General features: G+C 36.9%; 1 protein-coding gene across 1 annotated transcript; it reads right to left on the bottom strand.

Annotated features, from left to right (window-relative positions):
* Window positions 1-2391: 2391 nt before the first annotated feature.
* LOC149826642 (cysteine-rich receptor-like protein kinase 25) lies at window positions 2392-21714 on the bottom strand. Its single transcript, XM_090020089.1, has 7 exons — window positions 20937-21714; window positions 12280-12390; window positions 11980-12149; window positions 11669-11879; window positions 11346-11583; window positions 11027-11177; window positions 2392-3085 (listed from the first exon to the last, which is right to left on the bottom strand). Exons 1-7 carry the CDS (start codon window positions 21700-21702, stop codon window positions 2780-2782), a joined length of 1953 nt encoding a protein of 650 aa, XP_089876215.1. The 5' UTR covers window positions 21703-21714; the 3' UTR covers window positions 2392-2779.
* Between the last annotated feature and the right edge of the window lie 4830 nt (window positions 21715-26544).

The following is a 26544-nucleotide window of genomic DNA, read 5'->3' as shown; positions in this document are numbered from 1 at the left end:
CAATTCGTCCCAGTGGTTGATTGTCGCATCAGTGAAATGATGAAAATGCCCTTGCATTCACAGGCTTAAGTCATTGGGCGTTTCTTTTTCGTTCTTGTTCAATTTTGATTTAATTGTAATATTTGGGTGTAATTGAACAAGTTCAATATCAATAAAGTTCAATTTTGGTTTTAATTTGAGTATATCCTGTTTCCTGTGGATCAATCCGATTCACCACTTACGTGGAAAAATCAGTATTATTACTTGGTTGGCGATTTTCCAAAACAATTTCAATGCTAAAATAATGTTTTAAAAATACTCTTAACAAAAAGCACACCAAGTTTTTGTGGCCTTGATTTAATGAGATGATTGACCAGTGTGGTATAACAGAGGCTGGGCACTCTGCACCCTTATTTACAAAGCAAAATGGCTAATAGGGCAGCTAGTTTTGACGTAGCCAGTTAGATAGAGCCTTGGTGAGTGAATGCTCGATCAACATATTTCCCAATACCACGGTAAGAATCTTGCCCCAATCCATATTTGATCATAACGAACTGTTTTTAAGCAGCTCAATTAAAACACAATTAGCATCACCCTTCAAATTTTTTAAATTTTGAACCTATAAAACAAGATGCGAAATAGTAAAGTCAAACTGGGAAAGGAGGGTGGTTGGCAACCCAATATACAAATTGATATCCAAGTTAGAGGCAATAAAAATGGACCTCAAGAAGTGGGCCGGAGAAAATATCAGTCATATTTCTTCTAGAATCAAAACAATTGGGGAAGAAAATAGGGAAATGTAGCTGATATAAGAGATGAAGACTCCATAAGGAAGGAGTTACAGTTGAGAGATGAGCTCCAACTTTTACACCAAATGGAAATGGAAGAAGAAATATGGAAGCAAAAGTCGTGATGTAAATGGCTTAAAGAAAGGGACTATAACCCGAGCTTCTTCCATGCTATGGTCAACAAAAATAGAAAAGCCTTGCTATTTAATATGGTTGGCAAGCGAGATCTATTTATCCAGTGTTCCCTGACCTTTAATATGAAAGAATAACAAAAAAGTAATGAGTGAGTTGAGATGGTAGCTAAAGGAGTAAATATTACGATGTCATCCTCGAGAATCTTCATATGTCATTATCCGTTGAGGATTGGTAACACTTGGCTTATCACGCCCTCGCAAGTTCAATAGGGGAGCCTGCACATTGAACTTGTGATGAAGATTGATGAATTGCGCTAACAACAATAGTTTATTGAGTTCATCCTCTAGTTGGTCATGAGATGAAATAAAATGAACTTGGTCACACCACACCATAGGTGGAGCATGAGGAGGAAACCCGAGTTCATGTAAGAGAGAATGTAACCAAAGTAGATTTGAGAGGACACATGCTAGGGATTTATATTCGGCCTCGGTAGTGGAATGAGCTACGGTCTTCTGCTTGCAGGACAACCAGGAGATCACATTGTTTCCAAGAAAAACAATAAAGCTTGCAGTGGACATATGATTATCTGAACAACAAGTCCAATCCGCATCTGAATAGGCACTGAGCCGAAGAGAGGGAAAAGATTGAAGGAGTAGGCCATGATGCAAAGTCTCCTTTAAGTACCGCGATTCTTTTGACAGCCGTCCAATGAGCATTAGTCGGTTGATGCACATAGTGACATACTTTGTTGACCGCAAAGGAGATGTCTAGACAAATAAGAGAGAGATATTGCATATCACCAATAATGTTGCAATAGAGTGTAGGATTCTGAAAAAATGGTGAGTTGTCTTTGAAAAGCCTAGAGGATGAGCTCATAGGGATAAAAATGAGTTTGGCATCAGCCATACAAGCCGGCTGATGTAAAGTTAGAGTATATAGCCGTTGAGAGAGAGTCATGCCCGCAAGACAATAGAACAACTCGATGTCAAGAAAATAACTCAGTCGCTCGAGATCCTTGATAGAAAAGGCCACACCAAAACGCGAAATAAGACGAGATTTTGGTCGAGGACTTGCCTGTGATGACTATATCATCCACATAGACTAAAACATAAATAAAAAGATGAATTTTACTCTGCTCAAAAATAAAAAGTAAAGCATCTGATTTAGAGATAATAAAATCATGAGAAACCAAGTAGAAACTGAGGTGTTGATACCAGGCCCACGGAACCTGCTTGAGACCATACATGGTCAAATTTCAAACATGAGTAATTTGGGGCTTCTTTCTTCAAAAATCCACCAGTAATTTCATTGTTTGTGTGGGGCTACAACATGGTTAATGCACATCCAAATTAGTTGGCGTTTCCGTGTTACCAGGATTTTTGGATATGCAGGAAACAATTACTTAATTTGTCAGAATTCAGGGTTTTGAATGATCTTGATCTTTTACAATGCAACCACAAGCAAGTTGTCCCAAGATGTACTGCAAAAGTTCAAACACCAAATAAAGACATCCCATTTCAACAAGCAAATGAACTTTACTCAAATCATTGCATCGTTTGCTAATTTAAAATTGCAGCAGCTAGATTCAAAGTATCCATTGTTCGAGCTTATTCATCGATCTCAAGTACTGTATCTTGGTAAAAATTAATTGACAGAAGATATACATGCTTTCATATACCATAATCACCAAGACAATTTTGATGCGTCAATATATAGTCACCACCACAACAAACGACAAAACAACAACAAAAAAAAGACTTGTTCCAATCTGCAAGGCGGTGGTTTGGGTAAGAGTATCTGAATAGTTTCCGTGCCAAATGTATTTCCTAAAAGGTCTGATTGAATAGGCAATATTTGTTTCCCAAGGAGGGCACAGTTTACCTTGGAAAAATTTCAGTATTGGTAACCATATTGGCAGAAATATTGCTGCCACTTGTTGACGGTTGGTTGGACTTGGTCATAGCTCGAGTAGAGAATGTGGGCTCTGTGGGTACCTGGAGTGGCAAAGACTCGCTTCCAAGCATGTGAATGACGAATGGCATCGTTGGTCTTTGTTCAGCATCATCTTGAAGGCATAGCAAACCGATGTGGATGCATTTTAGCACTTCACCTGTCAGAGCAGAGTCCCCAAGCATTGGATCCATAAAGTCCATACCTTCCCCTCGACACCACAAACTCCACGCCTGTTGGTCAATTTCATTTTAAGATAAACAGAGATTCTTGTTTAGTGTATAAAGTTCAGCACGCAGCGACCAAGATGCAAGTTGAAGCTGAGGTAATTTGATTTAAAAATAAAACTGGAACCAAGACAAAATTAAGCATCCAAGTTGAAGGGGTGTGTGCGTGTGTGTTTGTGTTATGTTTAATTATGTACATTCAAAATTTTTGATCCAGTACAATGCAGCTCGAAGGACCATTTTAAGCCACTGTGATCAATAAAAAATTCAACAAAAATCAAAGTTAAAAATTGAAACGCATGTAATTAATGGCACCTTGTAAAGTAACTGTAACATAAAAAGGAATATTATAAATACAAAAATAAAGATAGATACATGATGTTGAAGGCACCCATCAAAGGTTGAATAAGTGTCATGGCATGTTCACTGTCGTGTTGTGTCAACAAAAAAAGCACATTCTAAGTGAAATGCCCGTGTGATGAGAAATATGTTGAAGTATTAATTTCGTGATTTCCTCGAGAGCGCATTTGATTCTTGGGACAAGCCTCACTGGAGCTGTGGGACAAAGGGACCCCACGCCAGACTTGTCCTGCATTTGAAAAGAGGGGACAAAGTTCTGCAAAATCATATGATGGACACTTGAGAGGTGTGCATGGCCTGAAGGAAAAAGATGAATTTTCAATGTATGTGCAGGCAGAGCCGTACCTGTGTTTTATGGGGCCTGAGGCAGAGGGAAAAAATGGGTCCCCTATTAATAGTAGGAGTTCGGGGGCAGGGCCTCCGATTTTTTTTTAAAGAATCAAAATAACAATAAAATTTGCATTTACATTAAACAAATATAATATTCCAAATATTTATATTATATTAAATAAAAATGTATAAAATATTTATATAAACTACCTAAACAATACTCGTCTGATTGTTTTAGAGGCAAAAATAGTTATCAAATCAGTTTAATCAAGTTGTTCAACATTAATTAACAGAGATTAACTAATACAAATATTTATATTATTTTTAGATTTAACTAGCAATAACATCAATTAACAGAAATTAACTAAAAATAATTAATAGTAATTAACTAACAAAAATTAACTGCTAACAAAAATTAGAAATCAGAAATTACAGTGAAACAAGAAAGTTAAGAGAATAAGACACAACCTGATACTATCATCATTTAAATAAAGATAAGATTTATATTTTTACTAAACAAATATGATATTCTAAATGTTTATATTATATTAAATGGGGAGCTCGGGCCTTAAAAATGGGCCCCTAAATTTTTTTTGGGCCCAGGGGCCCTGAGGCCCAAGCCTCATTGGCCTCTTTACAGGTCCGGCTCTGTGTGCAGGTTTTGCCTCATGCCGCATGAATCATCACTACTGTTTATGATGGATATTTTGAGAAAATCTACTTAGCATACTTAGGGGACGCTGATACAAGTGTTGGGTTTCCCTCCTTTGTGGGACCCATCTATCTTAGAAATAGATCGTTCGATAACTGATCATTTATGGCATGCTCATTGGAACCGTGTATATTTATTATTGCGGAGGAATTCCCAAGCATGGCTTTTGATTGTCACAAGGACAATTTCTGTATTTGCTGGATAGCGATTTGTAGATGTCCTCTAAGCTGAATGGCGATTCAATTGTACAACAATTTGAGGATGACGATTTGTGGATGGTGCTTCAGCTGCATAGCGATTTGTGCTTCAACAACATATCAATTTGTGAAAGTCAATTCAGATGCATAGCGGCTTGTGGATGTCATTTCGACTTCCACACTAATGCGAGTCTCGTTCTCTATTTAAGGAGGTCAAGGTGAGCAGAGCACATAGAGAGTGCGGGTGTAGAGGGTGTTGTTCGAGCAAAGCAAGAAGTGCTTCTCCACTTCTTTCGGGACAACTTCGTGAGGTTGGTTCTTCAGAACATTTATTTTTTGTTCTTTGGTGAGATCTTTCATCTTGTTATTTCTCTATACCATTGTGTGTTTGTAAGGCTTATGCCTTTTGGCCACTTTGTAAACTTTGTTTAAAAGATAGTGGAAGGTGTTGACCAATCGGTCGTCGTGGACATACCTCAGTTTGAGAGAACCACGTAAATCTTGTGTGCTTCTTTTATTTTTTTTGTCATATATATATTGCTTCCATTGATTTTGCACTTGGGAGAAAACCCATTTTTTCTCTATATCTGGTATCAGAGCTTGGTTCATCTAGTTTCAATTCATTATATTTTGTGTGTGAAATCATGAAAAACAACGTTGGGCATATGATTAGCATGAATGACTCAAATTGGATGACCTGAAAAACTAAAATGGAATATCTCTTGGTTTGTAAAGATTTGGATGGACCCATAGAGGGTGACAACAACAAACCAAAAGAGATGAAAGATGACGAGTGAAAAAAGCTAGATCGAAAAACTGTCAGTTTCATTCGGCAATGGATTGACGATAGCGTTTTTATCACATATTCATAGAAAATTCAGCGCATAGTCTTTGGACCAAACTGGAGAGTCTTTATAATAGAAAGATGACAGTAAATAAAGCTTTCTTATTTCGAAAGCTTGTGAATCTCAAATATAAAGAGGGATCCTCTATTGCAGAACATTTAAATGAGATTAAAAGCATTGTAAATCAGTTGGCCACCATGAAAATTACCTTTGATGATGAGTTGCAAGCTTTGTTGCTTCCTAGTTCTCTTCCTAAAAGCTGAAAAACTTTGGTGGTCACAGTTAGTAACTCCACACTTGATGGAATGGTAACAATGAGCCAAGTTACCAGCAATCTGTTGAATGAAGTGACTAGAAGAAAATCATCAGGTCCTTCTTACTCCGAGGCACTTGTGATGGAAAATTGAAGGAGAGGTAGGAGTAAGAGCAGGGTTCCGCACAACCATGAAAAATCAAAAGGCCGATCAAACTCGAGTTCAAAGAAAGACGTCGAGTGCTATTAATGCCACAAGAAAGGGCACATGAAACAGGAGTGCAGAAAGCTCAAGTTCAAAGAGCAGAACAAAGAGAAAAAATCACAGGAAAAGAAAATTGGTACGACTGCAGTCACAAATGGTGAGCTCATGATTGTCCGTGATGGTACTAACATCAATTTGATCGGTCAAGAGACTGATTGGGTATTTGATTCTGGAGCTTCATTTCATGTTTCCTCGCAAGCTGATTTCTTTATTTTTTAATCACAAGGTGATTTCGGGAATGTTCGAATGGGAAATGAAGATATATAAAAAATTATCGGTATAGGTGACATTTGCTTGAAAACAAATATTGGTTGCAAATTATTGTTTAAAGATGTGAGGCATGTACCAGATATACAACTAAATTTAATCTCTGTTGGAAAGTTGGATGATGAAGGCTACAACAACAATTTCAGTGATGGAAGGTGGAAGCTAACCAAAGGTTCTCTGGTGTTAGCAAGAGAAAAGAAGACTTGTTCTCTCTACACTATGCAAGCAAAGATTTGCAAGTGTTGTGAATGCTGTGGAGAATGACTCATCCACCGATTTATGGCATAGAAGGCTCGAGCATATGAGCGAGAAAGGACTGTAAGTCTTGTTCAAGAAAGAGCTTCTAGTGGAGACAAAAGGTATATCTTTGAAAATATGTGTTCATTGTTTTCATGGTAAATAAAATAAAGTATCATTCCGTAGAAACTTTGCATCTAAAAAATCTCATGTTCTGGATTTGATACATTCTGATGTATGTGGTTCTTTAAAGGTTAAGACACTTGGTGGTGCACTATATTTTGTTACTTTCATTGATGACCACTCTAGAAAAGTTTGAGCTTATACACTAAGAACTAAAGACCAAGTTATAGATGTATTTAAGTACTTTCAAACCATGATTGAAAGAAAAACGGGTAGACAGTTGAAATGTGTTTGCTCGGATAATGGTGGTGAATACATTGGGTCATTTGATCAGTATTGCACCAACCATGGCATCAAGCATGAAAAGACAGTAAAAATGATACCTCAACAGAATGGGGTTGCAGAGAGGATGAATCACACCATTCTTGAGAGAGTTAGATGTTTACTGTCACATTCTAAATTGCCAAGATCCTTTTGGGGTGAGGCAATGAGGACAGTAGTTGATCTTATCAATTTGTCCCCTTCTATTCCATTGAATGGAGATGTTCTAGAGAAAGTTTGGATAGGGAAGGAAGCTTCCTATGATCACTTGAGAGTATTCGGCTGCAGAGTCTTTGTTCATATTTCAAATAAAGAGAGGTCCAAACTTGATCCAAAAGCAAAGCAATGCATATTACTTGGCTATGACTATGAAGAATTTGGCTATAGATTGCATGATCCAATTGATAAAAAAGTTGTCAGAAGCTGAGATGTTTTATTAGAAGATCAGACTATTGAAGACATTGACAAGATTGCGACACCTGAGTCTAGAACTGGTGATCTTGTTGACTTAGATCCTCTTGATTCACCTGTTGTTCATGATTTCATTGAGGAGATGCAAACATCTTATAATGATGTAGAGGAAGAAAATGCTGAGCCAGAAATTGAGGGAGAGCAGACACCCCATGAGCCACTTCATCAGACTCCGTTAAGGAGATCTACCAGAGAGAAACAACCATCTAGAAAATACTCATCAAACGAGTATGTGATGATAACAGATTGAGGTAAGCCAAAAACTTATGAAGAAGTTTTAGAGTATGAAAACAAAACTGAGTGGTTTAAGGTAATGAAAGAGGAAACAAAGTCATTGCATGAGAATCACACCTATGATCTGGTAGAGCCACATAAAGGAAAGAAGGTTTTGAAAAACAATTGGGTCTTAAGGCAAAAGAATGATGAAAACAACTCTCAACTTAGATTCAAGGCACGACTTGTTGTGAAAGGTTTTGGTCAAAAGAAAGGAGTTGATTTTGATGAGATCTTCTCACCAGTTGTGAAGATGTCCTCATATAGTTGCAAGTATGAACTTAAAAATTGATCAGCTTGATGTGAAGACTGCATTTTTGCATGGTGACTTAGAAGAAAAAAATTATATGGAGTAACCTGAGGGCTTCATTGACAAAGGTAAGGAGCAGTTAGTTTGCAAACTGAAGAAGAACTTGTATGGATTGAAACAAGCACCGAGACAATGGTACAAAAAATTTGATTCTTTCATGACTGAGCATGGGTATTCAAGAACCACCACAGACTATTGTGTGTTTGTGAAGAAATTCCCAGATGGTAATTTTACTATTCTCTTGCTTTATGTTGATGATATGTTAATTGTGGGCCAATACACAAGCAAGATTAACAAGTTGAAGTTAGAGCTGAATAAGGTCTTTGCCATGAAAGACTTAGGTTCAGCCAAACAGATTCTTGGGATGAAAATCGTTCGTGATAGATCATATGGGCTGATCTGGTTAACATAAGAGAATTACATTAAAAATGTTCTTGAAAGATTCAATATGGATAAAGCAAAGCTTGTTAATTGTCCACTTACAGGCCATTTCAAACTTAGCTCAAGTCAATGTCCTACAAGTGATGAAGAAGAAAATGAGATGCAAAAAATTCCTTATGCTTCAACAGTTGGTTCTTTGATGTATGCCATAGTCTGTACTCGATCAGATATTGCTTATGTTGTTGGAGTTGTTAGTCAATTTCTGTCAAATTCAGGGAAAGAACACTAGGCAATAATGAAATGAATTCTAAGGTAACTTCAAGGCTCTTCAAAGATGAGTTTGTGTTTTTGAAAAGGTGAGCCTAATCTTGACGGGTTCACAGATTCTGATATGGCTGGTGATGTCAATAGTAGGAAATTTACTTCTAGGTATTTGATTACTTTTGTAGGGGGAGCAATTGCATGGTAATCGAAATTACAAAAATGTGTAGTTCTCTCCACCATAAAAGTTGAGTCTATCGTCATCACAGAAGCAAGTAAGAAATTATTATGGTTGAAGAATTTCTTACAAGAGTTGAAATTAAAACAAGGTATGCCCTTCATTATGACAGTCAGAGTGCAATTCACTTGAGCAAGAATTCCTCATTTCATTCAAGATCAAAACATATTGATGTTAGAGACCATTGGATTCAAGATGTCTTGAATGATAGACTGTTACAACTTGAGAAAGTTCACACTGATGATAATACATCAGATATGTTCACTAAGACATTGTCTAAGGACAAGCATGAGAAGTGTTGACTCTTGGCAGGAATGGTCAAAGCCTCCACACAAGTCGTAAAGTCGAGAATTGTTGGGTTTCTCTCGTTTGTGGGACCCATCTATCTTGGAAATAGATCGTTCGATAACTGATCTCATTGGAACCACGCATATTCATTATTGTAGAGGAATTCTCAAGCACAACCTTTTATTGTCTCGAGGATGATTTCTGTATTCCCTGGATAGCGATTTGTAGATGTCCTCTCAGCTGAATGGCAATTCAGTTGTACAACAATTTGAGGATGACAAATTGTGGATGGTGCTTCATCTGCATAGCAATTTGTGCTTCAGCAGTATAGTGATTTGTGAAAGTCGATTCAGATGCATAGTGGCTTGTGGATGTCGTCTCGACTTCCACATTAATGCGAGTCTCGTTCTCTATTTAAGGAGGTCAAGGTGAGCAGAGAAGATAGGCAGAGCACATAGAGAGTGCGGGTGTAGAGGGTGTGGTTCGAGCAAAGCAAGAAGTGCTTCTTCACTTCTTTCGGGATAGCTTCGTGAGGCTGGTTCTTTAGAACATTTGTTCTTTGTTCTTTGGTGAGGTCTTTCCTCTTGTTATTTCTCTACACCATTGTATGTTTGTAAGGCTTATGCCTTTTGGCCACTTTGTAAACTTTGTTTGAAAGATAGTGGAAGGTGCTGACTTATCAGTCGCCGTGGATGTACCTCTGTTTGAGGGAACGACGTAAATCTTGTGTGCTTCTTTTATTTCGTTTGTCATATATATATATATATATATATATATATATATATATATATATATATATATATATATATATATATATATATATATATATATATATATATATATATATATATTGCTTCCATTGATTTTGCACTTGGGAGAAAGCCCGTTTTTTCTCTACAACAAGTCTATCCTAATCCAAAATCTGCTTAATATATATATGCGATTCATGCTTAACAATGTTCAATGAAATCTTAACATGGTGTAAATAGAATGTATAGCCGGGTTGAGAAGGGGGTCCTTAATCTAGGCAGGGCTTTTCTATGGGGTGGATCTTATTTGTCCATCTTCCGGGGGGTTTGGGAAGCGGGATTCCTACTTATGTAGTGCTACAACAAACTTTGTGTCATTTACCTGAACAATGTTGCTTGAGTGTAACCAACGTACATCCAATAGTTCACTATGAGGATCATAACCTTGAATGGAAATGACCCCATTGCATTAGATAACCCATCCTGGTGAGAGACTAGGTGCATGTTTGCTTTGGTCACAGGTGAGAAAGTAAAAGCTTGAAAAAGTGTAAGTTGTGATTGTTGGTCACAAGACTAACTTTCACAAGATTCAAGACAAAAACAAGAAAGAACAATCACAACTGACAAGCATTGTATCTTTTCATGTTTCACCAACCCTAAGAAAGTATTATGATTGTCATATACAGTCATAGGATCCAAGACTCACAAGGGATTGCAAACAAGCCCTAGGTCAGCAGTATGGTGCTTTTGCCTAAAATGCTGACTCAAGATAGGTATGTCAACCTTGACGAAGAGAATTTTGTTCCCAGACTCAGTAATAAGCTCCAGTCTATATAATAACACAGCCTTGTGCTTGCTTCACACAATAGCATGTAAAAAGGCTTCAAAACATTATACAATGCTTTTGATTTTATACATAATCTTCTCTCTTAGGTGTGAAAAGCCATCAGTTGACTTTTAGTATAAAAATCACCCAAACAAATCAGAGAGAGAGAGAGAGAGAGAGAGAGAGAGAGAGAGAGAGAGAGAGAGAGAGAGAGAGAGTCCTTGGTAGTGGTAAACTTACATGTCCAACAAGGCTGTGAGATTGTTCGGACATATGAAATCCCCTGTTCAATTGGCCACTAACAATCTCCAATAGTAGAACACCAAAGCTATATACGTCAGATTTTACAGAGAATAGCCCGTCCATAGCATACTCTGGTGCCATGTATCCACTACAAGAAAAAGGTGCAACGCCATTGGTTGATTTTCTTAGAAATTATGCCATGCAATAAATGATATTGGATTTAGAGAATTTGTTCGGACAGATGATAATGGCATCTTAATCCAAAACTTAAGTAATCAAGACATAAATTGCACAAAGTAATTAATCTTATACTTACTATGTTCCCACAATAACATTGGTATTTGCCTGACCCTGTTTTTCAATAAAAATCCTTGCCATTCCAAAGTCAGATATTTTTGGATTCAACTGATCATCCAACAAGACGTTCCCTGCATTGAGATCCCTATGGATGATGTTGAGTCGAGAATCTTGATGGAGATAAAGCATGCCCCTGGCAATCCCCATGATGATATTGAACCGTTTCCCCCAATCCAGCAGCGTACGCTTCTTTGGATCTAAACATCATTTCAATAAAATTGTTTAATGACCTGTGTGTGTGCATGAATGCATGTGTATGAGCATAAGAGCAAGAGATACAACCATAAAGAAAGAAATTAAGGCTTTTGTTTGGCATATATTCATATATGAGCAGCTTCTCTGCCCTATCCATGCAGCAACCCAGGAGCCTGACTAAGTTTTTGTGTTGAAGCTTTGCAATCAAGTTGACTTCATTCTTAAACTCTTTTAATCCTTGCCCAGATCTTTGTGAAAGCCTTTTCACTGCAATCTCTTGCCCATTAGGAAGCCTTCCCTGATTGAAGTACCACCTCATGAGTTAAATTCGAAAAAACCTCTCTCAAAAAAAAGGAAAAAAAGAAAATGAAAAAGCCATGGGTAATGCGTTTATGTACCTTGTAAACAGGTCCATATCCACCTTGTCCCAGCTTATTCTCCTCACTGAATTTATTTGTTGCATCTTGGATGGTCCGTAGGCTAATTTGTGGTAGCTGCTGGCTTTCCTCTTGCTTACTGGGGCTACCGATATCAAGTAGGGAGATCTCATCATTATATCTTCTCTTCTCTGTCATATAAATAAGATTATAGATAGGAACACTCTTACTTTTTAGTAAGAGAATAAAATTGACATTAAGAACTGAAGCAAGATAGAACAAGTTAAAGTAAGCTACAAATATACAAATAACATTGGATACCTATATGTCTTTGCCTCTTGAGGAGCACAAATATGGCACAAGCTATAGAGAGAAGTCCACACGTTGCAGAGGTGATGATAATAACAATTGTTACAGAATTCAACTTATGCCCTGCATTGAAAGTTAACCATCATCATATTGTCAAATGAAGTTCTTTTTTAAAAAAGAGAGAACAATTGATGTTCTTGTGAGTGTTAGGTAAAGGCATTACTAATATTTATGGTAGTCAGAATGAGCAACTTTAGATTATAAAATAATAGATACTAGGTCACAAAATTGGAGCAACAAGAAGATGAAATTATATATATCAATTGAGGTCCTAATCGTAGTCACTAGGGTTTCAATCACACATTTTTTTAATTTATAACCCGAAGAAATCGCACCCAACACAAAGACCTAGTCACGCTGTATTAGCCTGCCATACCTATAGTCATTGTGCCGGTTGCATAAAACTCCAAGGCTAGGACCCCTGCCTCCAGGGTTTATGCTATGCATTGACTTGCACAAAGAGGTAACGCCCATGAAAATTGAACCTTGATGGCCTGTCTAGCAGCAAAGGCCCCACCCGACTATCCCAACCCCCCTTGGGGCATTTCGATCACACTTGATCAGGCAGTTTAAGATTTTGTCTCTCTCCCTATAAGAGCTCGGTTTCAAGTGTGCTAAACAGATGCCACACAAAAGTCAAATGGAGCAATTAATGCTCTAAAGGTTTTAAACTTGTATACCAAAAAGTGTATGCCTCTAAGTACACAGATAGAGTTTGCAGCAGGTGGTTTATTTCTCCTTTTTGTTATGACAATAAAACCAAGTGATTTAGGCCCGTTATAATGGAACAAAATGATTATAGCCTGAATTTTAGAATATAGTAAAGATCTCGTGCCTAGAATCTAGATCCTTCAAAGGTTAATGAGGTCAACCAACAGTGTGTGTGTCTAAGGATAAAGACGTGACAACTGACATGGCTTGCCTAATGATTGACAAGTCAAAGATCCAGAGTCTCAATAAAAAACAGAAGTCGAACACTTGTAAGACCCCAAGACATGATAATTAAGAGCAAGGTCTACCTAGGGGGCTTGTGATGCTAAAGAATCATAGAGGACATCTCCTAGTTCTAGAAAATTAATTAGAGTTAATTACTTATAAGATGGTCCTTTAGTTGCTGGGTTCTTTTGAGTAGTCATTTGGTAAGAAGTACTAATCTAGTTGTTTTTTTATGTAAGTAGGACTCAACCCAAACTGCATCTATATAAGGAGGTTTCGTAAAATCATATGAATAATTGATTAATGCATTGAGTTTTTTCATAAAGCCTTGTAGTCCTCCTCTCCTTTTCCTTCTGTCTCTTTGGCATCCCAATCCTTAGACACCATATTTTCTCTCTCCTCACTCTTAGATATCCCTACTTCTCTAATGTCTTCTTCTTATCTCTCCCTCTGATCTCATTTGGCATCACATGTGTGGTGGTGGATTCAGCCTATACAAAAGGCTCAAGCCCTTCACTAGTTTCTTTCAGAAATTCAAGAAGGCTATATTATCCGAAAAAGCTATTTCAAGCCTCAACAACTATGGTTTTGCTATACCTCCCTCTTCGAAGTCTAACTCAAGCATTTAGTCCCCTAACCCTCTGATATTAGTTTTTTAGACACATAACTAGACCCTAGATTGCATTAGTTTGTTTCTTATAGCCCTAGAACCAAAACCACATCTATCTGATTAACCTCAAAGGCCTTGATTTTATTATTCGATCTTTCCAGCCTTCTAATGACCTATTTTACAATTTTCTAACCTATAGCAGTCTATTCTAACCCTAACACATCCCTAGGTGACCAACAAACCCTTGATCTAGTCTATCCTAATCCTATCACTCTCTTCTGATTATCCTCTAGGGTCATTTTTAGCTTACCCGATTTTCTCGTTTCTATAGGGCTTTTCCCAAAATCACCCAAAACCTTCACTATGACTGCCCTCAGACCACTGCTCCATTATGTCCAATAGGAACCTCACCTCAAACAAATTCATCCCAGCCTCAGGGCCAAGAACCTCAGGTTTGATCTCTCACTTGTGTTGGGTTCAAACTAGAGTACCTATCTCTTGCAAGCCCAAGACAAAATTTTGTTCCAAACTCCATACCAATCAAACCGATCCTTGAGAATCACCTAACAAAGTGGTATCAAAGCGAAGAACATACCAAAGAGCAATCTCAATCCCTTTGTGATGATAAAGTTGAAGAGATTCGCTGACATGGCAAAAATGCTCAGGGATTGCCGAGCGAACCCAATTCAAGATGTGTTGATGAAGGCAAAAGAGTGACAAAAAAATAATTGCTTGGAGCACATTGAGAGGGTCATAGAAGTCCAAGGAGATCGGTTGGACTCTCTCCACAAGTGAAAGCATGGCACTGATCAGGGTGCTAACTTCAACGGTGTCAAAAGGGACACCTGATCAAACTCATTCCTAGGAGCCACTGCATTAGTTCACTTGAAGAATGGGTAAGAAACCTCACCTTGATGTCTATACCTTTAAGGGTGAAAATGTGTTATAGTAGATCTTTAAACTCAAGCGCTTCTTTATCTGCAATAATATACTCTGAAAGGCACATGTTGTCGAAGAAGTAGCCCCCCGTGAATGTGGCAACCTTCGATGGTATAAGTCGGTTGCCATCATACATGGGAAGCTCATATGAGTTGATTTTAATGACCAAATCATAGAGATATTCGATATCTACGATAGTTGCTACTGGAGGCTCCAATCTCTTCATGACAGTTCTACACAATTGAATACTTTGTTGACAAACTTGCCATCGATGGTGATTCCTTTATCAGCAGGGCCATCACCAATGTCACAACAATGCACCATGGATCGAGAGAATGTTCAATCAGACTAGACACCCCAGCCTGCTAAGAACACCATGATGGGCAACGCTAAACTCGCCCACCAATAAACTTGTTCAGAAATCAGTTAGTGAGTTGACATTATCTAACGAAGAATCAACTACTATTGAGGGCACAAAGATGGAATCACCTCACAACCTCTCCTATGATACTCTCATGAGCGCGACAACACCAACTTTTGTGTAGATCCATCATAAGGTGCAAAGTCATCGGGTGGATACACTTGTTTCTAGGGGAGCAAAAAAAGTTTTTTTTCAGAAAAATGTTACTGGGGTCCATTACAAAGAGCACCTTGAATTAGATCATATGGTCAGGGATGAGACAAAACATAAAGGTAATGAAGTTTGCTTAGATATGGTCATGAAGCCCTAAAGAACGAGACTTATGCCAGATCCATATCAGGTTCCCACCTTGAAAGTTTGCGTGGAGTTCAGAGTCCATGTAATATTTGATCTAGGAGAAAATCGACATTAACTGTGCCACTTAATAAAAAAAGTACCTACTACCATCTTGGAACTTTTTCCTTGCAGATCATGAGCTAGCAAACAAGAAAATCCCGTTATAAGTGCTGCCAAGGACTCATATGAGGTTTGTCATGCAGTCGATCAAAACCTCGTGTTTGATCTTGAAGGAGCAGCCAATCTATAAGATCCATAAATTTTATGAAATTTTAATCAATATAAAGAAATTTTTTATATAGCAAATTCAATCTATATTAGTTGAGAATTTTAGTCAATTATAGTGGCATAGTAATTGCTTGGTTAACTACAATTAATTAGCATTTAATTGGTCAATATTAAGCATTCATTTACTAATTATAATTAAATTAGAGTTTAATTCCTAATTGACTAGCATTTAGATGAAACTATGCTTAATTAGCATTAAGTGGATTATTACATATGATTTATAAATTAAATTTGGAATTTAATGTAATGTATAATTTTTCAAGTATTTAAAAATAAAAAATATGTTTTTTTCCTTTTTGGAGTTGGATCCAAATTGGGATGGATTGTACCCAACCGAATTTGGATCCAAATGTGGGTCCCACATGGAAGTCAACTTTTGTGTAGTGAACTAAGTAAAAAAAATTATAATAAATAATAAAAACAAAAGAATTTGGAAAAATAGAGTTTATTTTTGAAATCACAAGGAGTCTTACTTCTTCTCAAGATTTGTCCATAAATGGATCACACAAAGCAGAATTTCAAAAAGTTGTTTTTCCATTTTGTTGAAAGAAGAAAAGTCTCTCTTTGAAACTTGAAAAAGTTGGTCGGTTTGAACCATCTCCTCTCTCCATCTTCCTACATTTACTCTCCACCCTCCATCTTGGTCCAACCCTAATCTCGCTCTATGAAAACTCAATTTTGGAGTAGGGGGTCAAACATTCCCCTCCCAATTTTAATATTTGGCTCTCTCTCGTTCTCCTCTTCTCTCCCTCCCGGTCCATATTATTTTTCTTTGATAGCCATTAAAGCTTGGCATTGTAGAGGCAATGACACCCCTTTCTCCTAAAGTGTAGGGTTCAGTGCCATTGGAACTCCACTCTACATGGACTAAAAAGAGATTTCTTATATCTTAGCATTGTGCCTGTGTTCGTCTTCAAGGTTGGGTCTAAACACTTCTCATATGGATTTTATAAGGCATAATGTTTATTTTATATATAAGAATGGGGTTTCCAAATGTTCATCCATCTATAATTTTTTATAATGCATATATGTATGATTTGTACTTATGTTAATAGTTGAAATGCATATTTTGCTTTGGTATTTTAGCTTCTCAGTCTTGAATTCTGGACGTCTCATGATGAAGTTATTTTACCTATTTATATTCCTTATTTAAATATAAAATTTTTATGATAAAATCATACATATGTATACAACTTCCAATAAACAAATCATTTTTTTTTTAGTTTTGTAACCCTGTTTTCAAAAATCAAAGTTGGCACCTGTTTTTCTACATTGTCAGGCAGATTGCAAAATCAGGACCAACTTGTCTGAGTCATATCTTCTTAACGGGAGATGATTTTTCAAATCGGTAAAAAAAGTTTTCCTTGTTTATTTGTCTAGTATTTTTTCACCAAATTTTATGATTTTTGGAGTCGATTTGATACCCTGTTTTCATAAAAAATTAATATTGGTACATAATCCAGATTCTGTAATTGGCCTATTTTAAAAAACAGAAACCCTAACTTCCTAAAGTCACTCAGCACTAACCAAAATTGATTTTTGAAATATGTAAATTAGTGGAGTATCTTTTTTTATCTTCAAGCATCTTCTCCCAAAAAATTGAGAAAGATTGAATCTTTTTACCTCCTCAAACACTCGAAATACAGAAACCTGTTCTTAATCCCTATTTCCTGTTTCAATTTTTTTTAACTCAAATGATTTGATCATAACTCAAGTTTTACAAATTATTTTTGAATTCTGTAAAAAGGATTTGTTTCTAAAACATGTTCTGAGTCTTAGGACTCAATTTGGGCTTAAATTTAGTTCTTTTAGAAGTTTTTTTGGACGAAAAACCCCAACTAGTTTTTCTAACTGTTTTATTTTTGTAAAAACCAGTCTTAGTTTTGCCAAATCCACCTTCAAAACCTAACTTCCTATTTTTTCCTGAAAAGTTTTCCTAATTTTTTAATTCTTGGATGCTCCTAAGGCTATTAGGAGTTTTCAAACCAAAATTGAGATTTTTTCAAAGTCGTTTGGCATCTCATTCATTCAATTTTCCAAAATTAGTCTTTTCAAAACCCTAATTTTCACCAAAATAAGGGTAACATTGTCATTTTTATTTTATATTTCTAATTTTGGGCATTATTTTCATATTTCAAGTTTTATTTATATTCTCAATCATGTCAAAAAGCTTCTTAAACAATTTCACCAATTTTTTAATACCCAAATTGAAGATATTCTCAAAAAATTATTTCGAAAAACCTTGATTTCAAGGCTATAGTCTTGCTTTAAGGGGTATTTTGGTTATTTTCTCTAATTTCGCAATTTAAATTTCCAAAACAAGTTCAATCTCATATTTTATCAAATCATGCATCCATTTATAGCTTTCTTTATGATTTTTTATTTCATGGAAGCAAAGAAATGGCTAATTTCTGAAAAATATCCTTCAATTTCTAGATATTGTGAGATAAATCCAGAAAAATCTATATTTTTTCACTAACAAGTTTGCTAATTTTGCAAAAAAGATTGTATTTTCTTATTTATTTAATATAAGTTATAATTGTAATATTAAAAAAATAATAAAAATTTTCTTCCTGATTAGCTTAAGCTGCATTTGCATATAGTTTAATTTCAGTATTAACTGCTATTGTTTGTCATTCATACATATATTACAAATATTACAATGGTCAATATGAATGACACGTGCACCTTCTTTTAGGAGCTTAATAAACTTGGTTGAGGTCGTATTTGTAGCCATAATCAGAATACGAAAGACATCCAGATTTATCATTTTCTCTTAAGTTACAGTCGACCTACACTCTTAGGTTGTCTTGGAAAATCAATGCATATTTCAAAGTACTTCTAAATATTTTTCGAAAACCGACCTAATAGGAGTTAATGAGATATATTCAAAACATATTCATGGCCATAGTCAAGTATATGTGGAGAATTCATCCTGTTCAAGTTCTATAAGGCACATAAAACCCCTCTTCTTTTATACAAAGATTAACTTTTGAAACAAAAGAAATTTCTCAATGAGTTTTTGAATTTTTATTTTCTTTTAAATAAGATTTTACAAAAACCATATTCATTCATCATGTAGGTTAGTGTGCATCATAGGGCTACAAGCCCAGTTTTATAAGCCTTCTCTTCAAAATCGATTTCTCAAGACATTCAATTTTCAAAGCGTTTTCAATAAAAAAATGGAGGCTCACGATTTTTCAAGTATTTCTCTTTTTCAAAATCAATTTCCTTTCTTCAAAGCGTTTTCCAAGTCTGACTCACGATTTTCAAAACATCTCATTTTTTTAAGAATTTCTAAAATATTCCAAGCATACATCATGTTTTCTGTCAAAAATTTTCAAAGTTCATAGCACAAGCCTGATTCTTTGTGCATTTAGGAAATAAAATAACGTTTTAGACAATTGAATAAAGGAAAGCACAACGTTGATCCTTGGTTCAATTACCCTTGATTATGGCGCCTGAAATAGTTGAACCTCGTACCGATAGGCGAGTCCCATTCTACAGAATTTTCCCGCATCTTAAAACGAAGGTGAGTTATTTTCAAAAGGTCCGTTTGACTTGCAAAATAACAAAAATTTTGCAACGATAACAAGGGACAAGTCATTTTTGGGGCTATGACCCTTGGATTTTGATTACCGAACAACCCTAATACCCTAAAGATTATAAGAGACCATACCCACCCTCCCCAAGCTAGTTCTCTTCGGAGAAGTCGTCGGTGGCATCTCTTATGATGCCCAAGTCAAAAATCAATGATTCCATGTCCTCAATTTCTTAATTAAGCTTGTTTATCCCTTTAAGTTTGCTTCTTTGATTTCCTTTTAACAAGAGTCCAAGAGTAAAAGAATCAATATCGAGACAACAATTATGGCGGCACTAGTTTTTTTCTTTGAACCCGAACCTGCATTGATTAGATGATTTAGACCAAGAAAATTTACAAGAACATGAAAAAAATGAAAAACATGCATTTGAAACCTACTTTGACATAATATTTATATAAACTAGAGTCGGTCACTAATGAACCTATTCTTCAATCCGAATAGCATGCCATATTTCATGGAATTGGGTTTATTGCCATATTGGTAATAATTCTATACCTTTATCACCAAGTTTGATAATGGTAAAAACTTGATATAAAAATTGAATCTTATCATATGAAAAGCATGTGATCGTACGGCTGAGAGAGATTTCACCACCATTGCTCCACTGATTTTGGTGGATAACTTTTCGTATGTATGGACATGAAAATTAGAGAAAAAACAAGAAAGTTTATGGACGAAAAAAATTCTCCAACTTGAACCCAAGGTGGGAGGGCTCAGCTTTTCATATTTTATGTAAAATTTTCTTGTCTTTTTCTCACTTCCAAAGGTGCCCACATAGCCATTCGGGTGTCTTTTGAGCTTTCAACTATATTAATGAAATATCAAAAGCCACTCTTTTAGGACACACGACCTGGAAAAATACAGGAGTCATTTTTCCATTATACTTAACAATTTAGCCTCACTAAAACTACTCATCTTTAAGATGGATAAGCACTTTTGTGGTCCTATGCACCCGATTCAGTTTAAATGATTCCCGAAGTCTCTCTCTCTCTCTCTTTTTTTAAAAAGGAAGCATTAAATGCTCTCTTCCGACATCACGTGGGCTGCCACTTCAATCATCCCCGAAGTCATCCTTATCGTTATACCCTCCGTGGAATCTCATTGATGCGAGTTGCTTTCATCAAACCATACCTTGTAAGTGTGATCTAGGTCATCCATTTTGTGAAGATCAACATTTGAATTGCTAAAATCCAACTTGTGTGGAGGATTTTTGGTGATTCTAAAAAATTAAAAAAGTTTGCGATTTTAAAATTCATGTTTTTTTTTAAATAACACTGCCGATTCTTATTAAATCGATCATGCTGATTCCATCTTGCGAGCAGATTTGATCAAAACAAGTGGCATCAATGAAATCCTAGAGGGCGTATGAACCGGGTTTCGTTGCACCCCAATACCACCATTTTGTGCATCAGTCATCTTCGTAACTTCACACAAACACAAGAGAGAGAGAGAGAGAGAGAGAGAGAGAGCAACTCACTGGTTGCATTAGGATCCGGCGGCGGGAGGGCATCTGATGAGGATGGGAAACCTGAGAGGAATGGATATATTTCATACCTTAGACTGCAAGTAGCACTCACAATCACCGACCCTTGTCTCTGATTGCAGCAAGCAGAAATATAATCCATTGCCTGGCCCAAGCAAATCCTGCAGTCGGCCGCGGAGAGGTCCCTTGTGCACTGCACCATCCCATACAGGGTCTGAAAATCGGTGAGCCGTGTGCGGCTGCTCGCATACATGGAGCTCAAATTGGCCGCAACGGAAGAGAGATTCCTCAGAAACTGCACCAACTTCTGGTTAAAGTCAGTGGGATCGGATACGTTGTTGACGTTGCTCATGGCGAAGAAGATGGTGTCCATGGTGCCAAGAAAATTGTCACTAGAATAGCGCAATTCGCATTTCAATCGCCATATGATCGCTGATTTGCTGCCGGGACAGATGCCCTGGATCATGGTGGCGGCGATCGATGTGCAGTTCCAGCATTCTTCGCTGGAGACATCGCCGCGGCAGAGAACTAGGCCGTAGACCTTGTCAGGATTTTTGCCGGCAGTGGTCTTGATGAGTGAGGCGTTGGAGGTGAGGGATAGGAGCAGAGTGTTCAGATTCTCTTGGTAGGTGCTGTTGGCCGTATAGTTTGATTGTGTGGAGCATCTGACATTGAGAGGGTCGTAGTTGATGAGCCCAACAGCCATGGTGTGGTGAATCCCGGCTGCTAGGACAGCCAGTGCCACTTGCAGCACCATCATCCAGCAGGGATGCATCTCTCTCTCTCTCTCTTGGGTGGCTTTTGTGCTATATGATTTAGTCATTTGCAGATAAGTCCAAAAAAAAAAAAAATCAAGATTTATGAAATCTGTCCGGGAACAAGTGGACCATTGTTGATAAGGCTGAATGAAGCAAAAATTGACAAAAGAATCACCTCACTTCACACAACGAGCTTGAAATGGTCTGTGTGCCACACAAATTTAATAATAAGTGAAACAACCAATCTCAATCATACCTAACCTCTTCTCATCTAACCAACCCAATCTGGCCTACCCATCTCCTTCTCCAAACCTCTGTCTCAACAAGCTAGCCAACCTCCTTGTTTAATCTCACCCTTCTTCCTTCTTCCATTAAACCAACACCTCTCACCTCTCTCATTAATTTCCTACACCATCATGCATTATTGATTGAATGCAACACTTTACTATTTACTAGGTAGACTCTTCCTCTCTTTCTCTCTCAATTCGAGAATATACATGCCAATTTTTTGGTTGATTCTAACTTTGATTAGTAAGGGGTTGAATGAACATTTTCATAAATCATAAGGGAGGGTGTTGGGGTAGGAGACTGTTCTTAGACATATTATGTCCGAGAAAGAGATCGAGGTTGATAATGCTAAAGTGTAGTTTATAGCCAAATTATCTTCATCGACCTCAGTGCGGCGATCATTCTTAGGGTATGCAGGTTTCTACAAGCGATTCATTAAGAATTTTAGCAAAATTTATAGATTGTTATATAATCTACTCTCGAAGGATCAACCGTTTCATTTTGATGATGCCTATTTGAAGGTATTTTTATTTCTGAAGAAGGCCATGATCACAACATGAATTGAGGCCTTCAGTTACAAACTAAATTGTATTAACTTTACATGTACAACAAAGAATCATTTGCATCAGAATCGTGTTCCTAAGTAAGATGCAGACGAAGAAGCGTATCCAACATAAAAAGAAGCCAACACATAAGTGCACCATGGGCCTTCCAAAAGATGGTAGTACATGGTTGTGCAAATGTGCTATATACAATTGAAAGAACAAAGATAAAGATTAAATAGGCATGCAACACTGCCTTGTTTAGCTTCAATTCAACAAATACATTTAATAATAAGAAATTGGACTACAAAAAATTTGAGGACTTAAGAAAATTCCTTTTCTTTTCACTCTGAAAAGCATTTTCAGAATTTAAAGATTCACCTCCGTGTTTTTTGTACTTTCTTTTGCATTTGGGAGATTTGTATATTTTGCTAACCACCATTCACCAACACCATCATCTGAGCCATAATATAGAAAATAAGTTATGAAAGTTACAAAAGTGTAAAAAAATTATAGGGAATAATAAAAAGAACCATTCATATTACATAAGGAAACAAAAAAGATAACATGAATTGTATACTTTTCTCTGCCCTCCACTGTTAGCTTTCCCACTTTTCAATAGCATTATGCTTTTTAGTTTTGCTTGCACACTTTTCTTGAATTATACTTTCATTCTTCACTATTAGGAACATTTTCTATCAAGTATTAACAATCTTACATGTTTCTAATATGGGGGGTACAAGAATCAGCCTCAACCAATAAAATAAACAGTTTGTACCCTGAAGCAATTTACCTACAAAATTAAAAATAGCTAGCACTAGATAAATTAAAGCTATGAACATGAACCCATCTAATGTTACACCCAACTTTTAGGCACGTGTTATATACCTCCAATTGTCACCATACCCATCCACCAACTCATTCTCAATGTATTAATTAGTACTAAAACTCTCATAGCATAAGTACAAATCCTAACAACAATATCTCTTTATTTAAACTTGTGTTACTAAAGAACCTGATTCAATTATTATTTGGGATTCATAGAGAAAAGCTTATGGAAAGTCTATTGGAGGAAGTAACTGTATGGTGGTCATGTTTGCTAATACTTTATCTTTGAATTGTGCCCACCTTTCCAAGTATAAATGGATTTTATTGATCTTGACTTGAATAAAGTGTTTCAGTGCAAAACACTCTTTCATTTTGTGACTGGTAAGACAATGATATTTGAAGTACTTAGAATTATTTATCTATTTTGCTTCCCTTGGTCTTTTGTACTCTGAAAGCTCAATTGTTTTAATTTTTAATATGTACTCCAAAATTTCTTCTACGTCATCATCATTGAAAGAGTATTTCTTCTTTAACTTTTCTTCCAAGGTAGTTTTGTCTTACCCTTCTTACTACCTTTCTTGCTACTATCATATTTTGTGTTTTTACTATTTTCATTCTTAGCTTCATTAAGCTTTGGTTTGAGATTGGACACTATTTCATCCACACTATAAAATGTATTACCCTTATTACGAGTATTTTTTCTTTTAATAGAATTTATCTTAGATCAATCATAGGTGCGTTTGATATTCTGATCAATGTCTGAGAGCTGATTGAATATTTTTGGTTCTATCGACATCATGCAACATGGGATTGATGGTTGCAGGTTTTTCTGGATCATCTGATCTTTGCTTAGTTTCTACTAAGTGAGAGGTAGTGATAATTCTTTGTTGACTATAAAACCTACCCAAGAACTTATCCTGTTTTTCTTCCCAATTTAGTGTGGAGTAAAATGGCTATACCAAGTAAATATAGGTACAAGACAAATTGTCTTAGGCTATGAAATAGGCCAAGTGTTCTCTTGGACATCCAACCCATTGAATCTCTTAAAGACCCGAGGTTGATAATTTAGAGGATAAAGATCCTTCTCCATATGTTTTGGATACAATTTAGAATAACTTTAAGAAGGTTCAAAAGTTATTGTCATTCTAAATTGCTTAAAATTTTTATTGAGCTCTTCTAAGAAACTTTCCTCTATAAGGAAGAACCCTCCTTGAGATTGCAATATTAATGATGATGCATGAGGAGGATTTGATGTTCCTTCTTTTTGTACTACTTTACCAAGCAAGACATTCATTTCAAGTTCTTTTTCTTCTAATTAATGCCAATCCACTACAAGAAAAATGCAAATTAGCGACAAAAAATTGCGATAAATTTTTTCTGTCACAAATTTACGATGAATTAGCAAGAGAAAGCTATTAATCGCTAAAATTTCACTTATTTACGAAATTAGCGACGAAAAACATTCCGTCGGTAATCCATCGCTAATTAGCGAAGGAATTTATTTTGTCTCACGATCCGTCGTAACTTAGCGATGGATCAGTGGCAAAAATTTCCCATCACTACCCCATCGCCAAGTAGCAACATAATTTTTTTGTTGCTAATTTCCCCGTAAATCCCAAATTCGAGTCCCTTTCTTTCCCTTTCTGTTTTGTCTCCGTCGCTCGTCACCCGTTGCCCGACGCCCATTGCCCGTCGCCCACCGCCGACCGACCTCCCCCTTCGGCTCAGGTAACCCCCGACTCCCCTCTCTCTTTCCTTTTTCGCCAGGGAGGGGCCGAGTCTCCCTATCTCCTTGTCTTACGGGATGCGAGGGAAGGGTTCGGCCCCCTCCCTGTCTCCCTGTCTTACGGGATGCGCGGGAGGGGCTCGGCCCCCTTCCCTATTTTTTTCTCTAGGGAGGGGTTGAGCCCCCTCCCTATTTTTTTTTTTTGCCAGGGAGGGGCCGAGCCCCCTCCCTGTCTCCCTATCTTACGGGATGCACGTGAGGGGCTCAGTCCCCTCCCATGTTTTTTTTTCGCCAAGGAGAGGCCGAGCTCCCTCCCTGATTTTTTTTCGCCAGGGAGGGGTCGAGCCCCCTCCCTGTCTTACGGGATGCGAGGGAGGGGATCAACCCCCTCCCCTGTTTTTTTTTTTTGCCAGGGAGGGGCCGAGCCCCCTCTTTATTTTTTTCTTCGCCAGGGAGGGGCCGAGCCCCCTCTCTGTCTTCCCGTCTTACGAGATGAGAGTTTGGGGCTGAGCCCCCTCCCTATTTTTTTTTTCCAGGGAGGGGTTGAGCCCCCTCCATGTCTTACGGGATGCGAGGGAGGGACTTCGACCCCTCCCTGTTTTCTTTTTCGCCAGGAAGGGGTTGAGCCTCCTCCCTGTATTGTTTTGTATATTTGTGCTTTGCACGTACGTTGCTGAGCTAATTGCGCGATGCCTAATGCTAAGCATCACATGCAGCTAAAAATGCAATGCAAAAAGAAATAAATAAAAAATACAAAGGCAAAAGCATTGAAAATCGGGTAAATACCCATGGCGAGTAAGTGATGCAAGTGCATCACATGTTATTTAATTTCTTGGATGCAACAATTTTCTGTTCACATACTCACTTAGTTGTGGATATCTAGGACTGCTTTGATGGAGTTTGGAGATCATGCTGAGCATAATTTTAATGTATAAAAATAGAAGTGTTCCTATTTTTGGAGTTTGGATTCCATGCTAGGCATGGTAGTAGTTAGCAGGATATTGGAGTGTGTTTGCTGCAGGTACATGTTTGCCATTGTTTTGATATGAATGATTTGAATGTATTGCAATGTTTGATGTGTCTGTATCCATGCTTGCATGAAGTTATTTTCCATTTGATTATGCCTTTCATATGAAATTGTATCATGAAAACATGCTTCAAATGAATGTATCATTTTATGGAATGTGATTTCATATTTCTAAATATCCTCGTTATGTGTATAAATATGATGTGATGGTGTAACACACAAAAATATTAAATGATCAACGCATGCATAATAGTTCATGAAATTGCATTCTATGTTAAGCATGCTTGTGGTATAGAGGGAAAGAAAATTTACGCATTAACTGAAACAAAAAAATTGCTCACAAACAATCACCAAATAAGAATTAATAGATTAATTAGATATTGTTTTCATCATAGCATTATTATAATTCTCTTTTAACTGGTGATGATAATAT

The sequence above is a fragment of the Nuphar pumila genome, chromosome 10 (assembly GCF_984573655.1).
Source record: "Nuphar pumila chromosome 10, dmNupPumi1.hap1.1, whole genome shotgun sequence".
NCBI classification, from domain to species: domain Eukaryota; kingdom Viridiplantae; phylum Streptophyta; class Magnoliopsida; order Nymphaeales; family Nymphaeaceae; genus Nuphar; species Nuphar pumila.
The sequence above is the reverse complement of the archived record's forward strand: the minus strand, read 5'-3'. Positions and strand labels throughout refer to the sequence as shown.

Bases quoted from the DNA above. Each gene is read 5' to 3' on its own strand.
- LOC149826642 (XM_090020089.1), bottom strand. From the start codon at position 21,702: ATGATGGTGCTGCAAGTGGCACTGGCTGTCCTAGCAGCCGGGATTCAC. The intron at 11,584-11,668 runs GTTGTATCTCTT...AATGATGTTTAG, and splicing joins CCTTAATTTCTTTCTTTATG to ATCCAAAGAAGCGTACGCTG. The intron at 3,086-11,026 runs GTAAGTTTACCA...ATTGACCAACAG, and splicing joins CTCACAGCCTTGTTGGACAT to GCGTGGAGTTTGTGGTGTCG.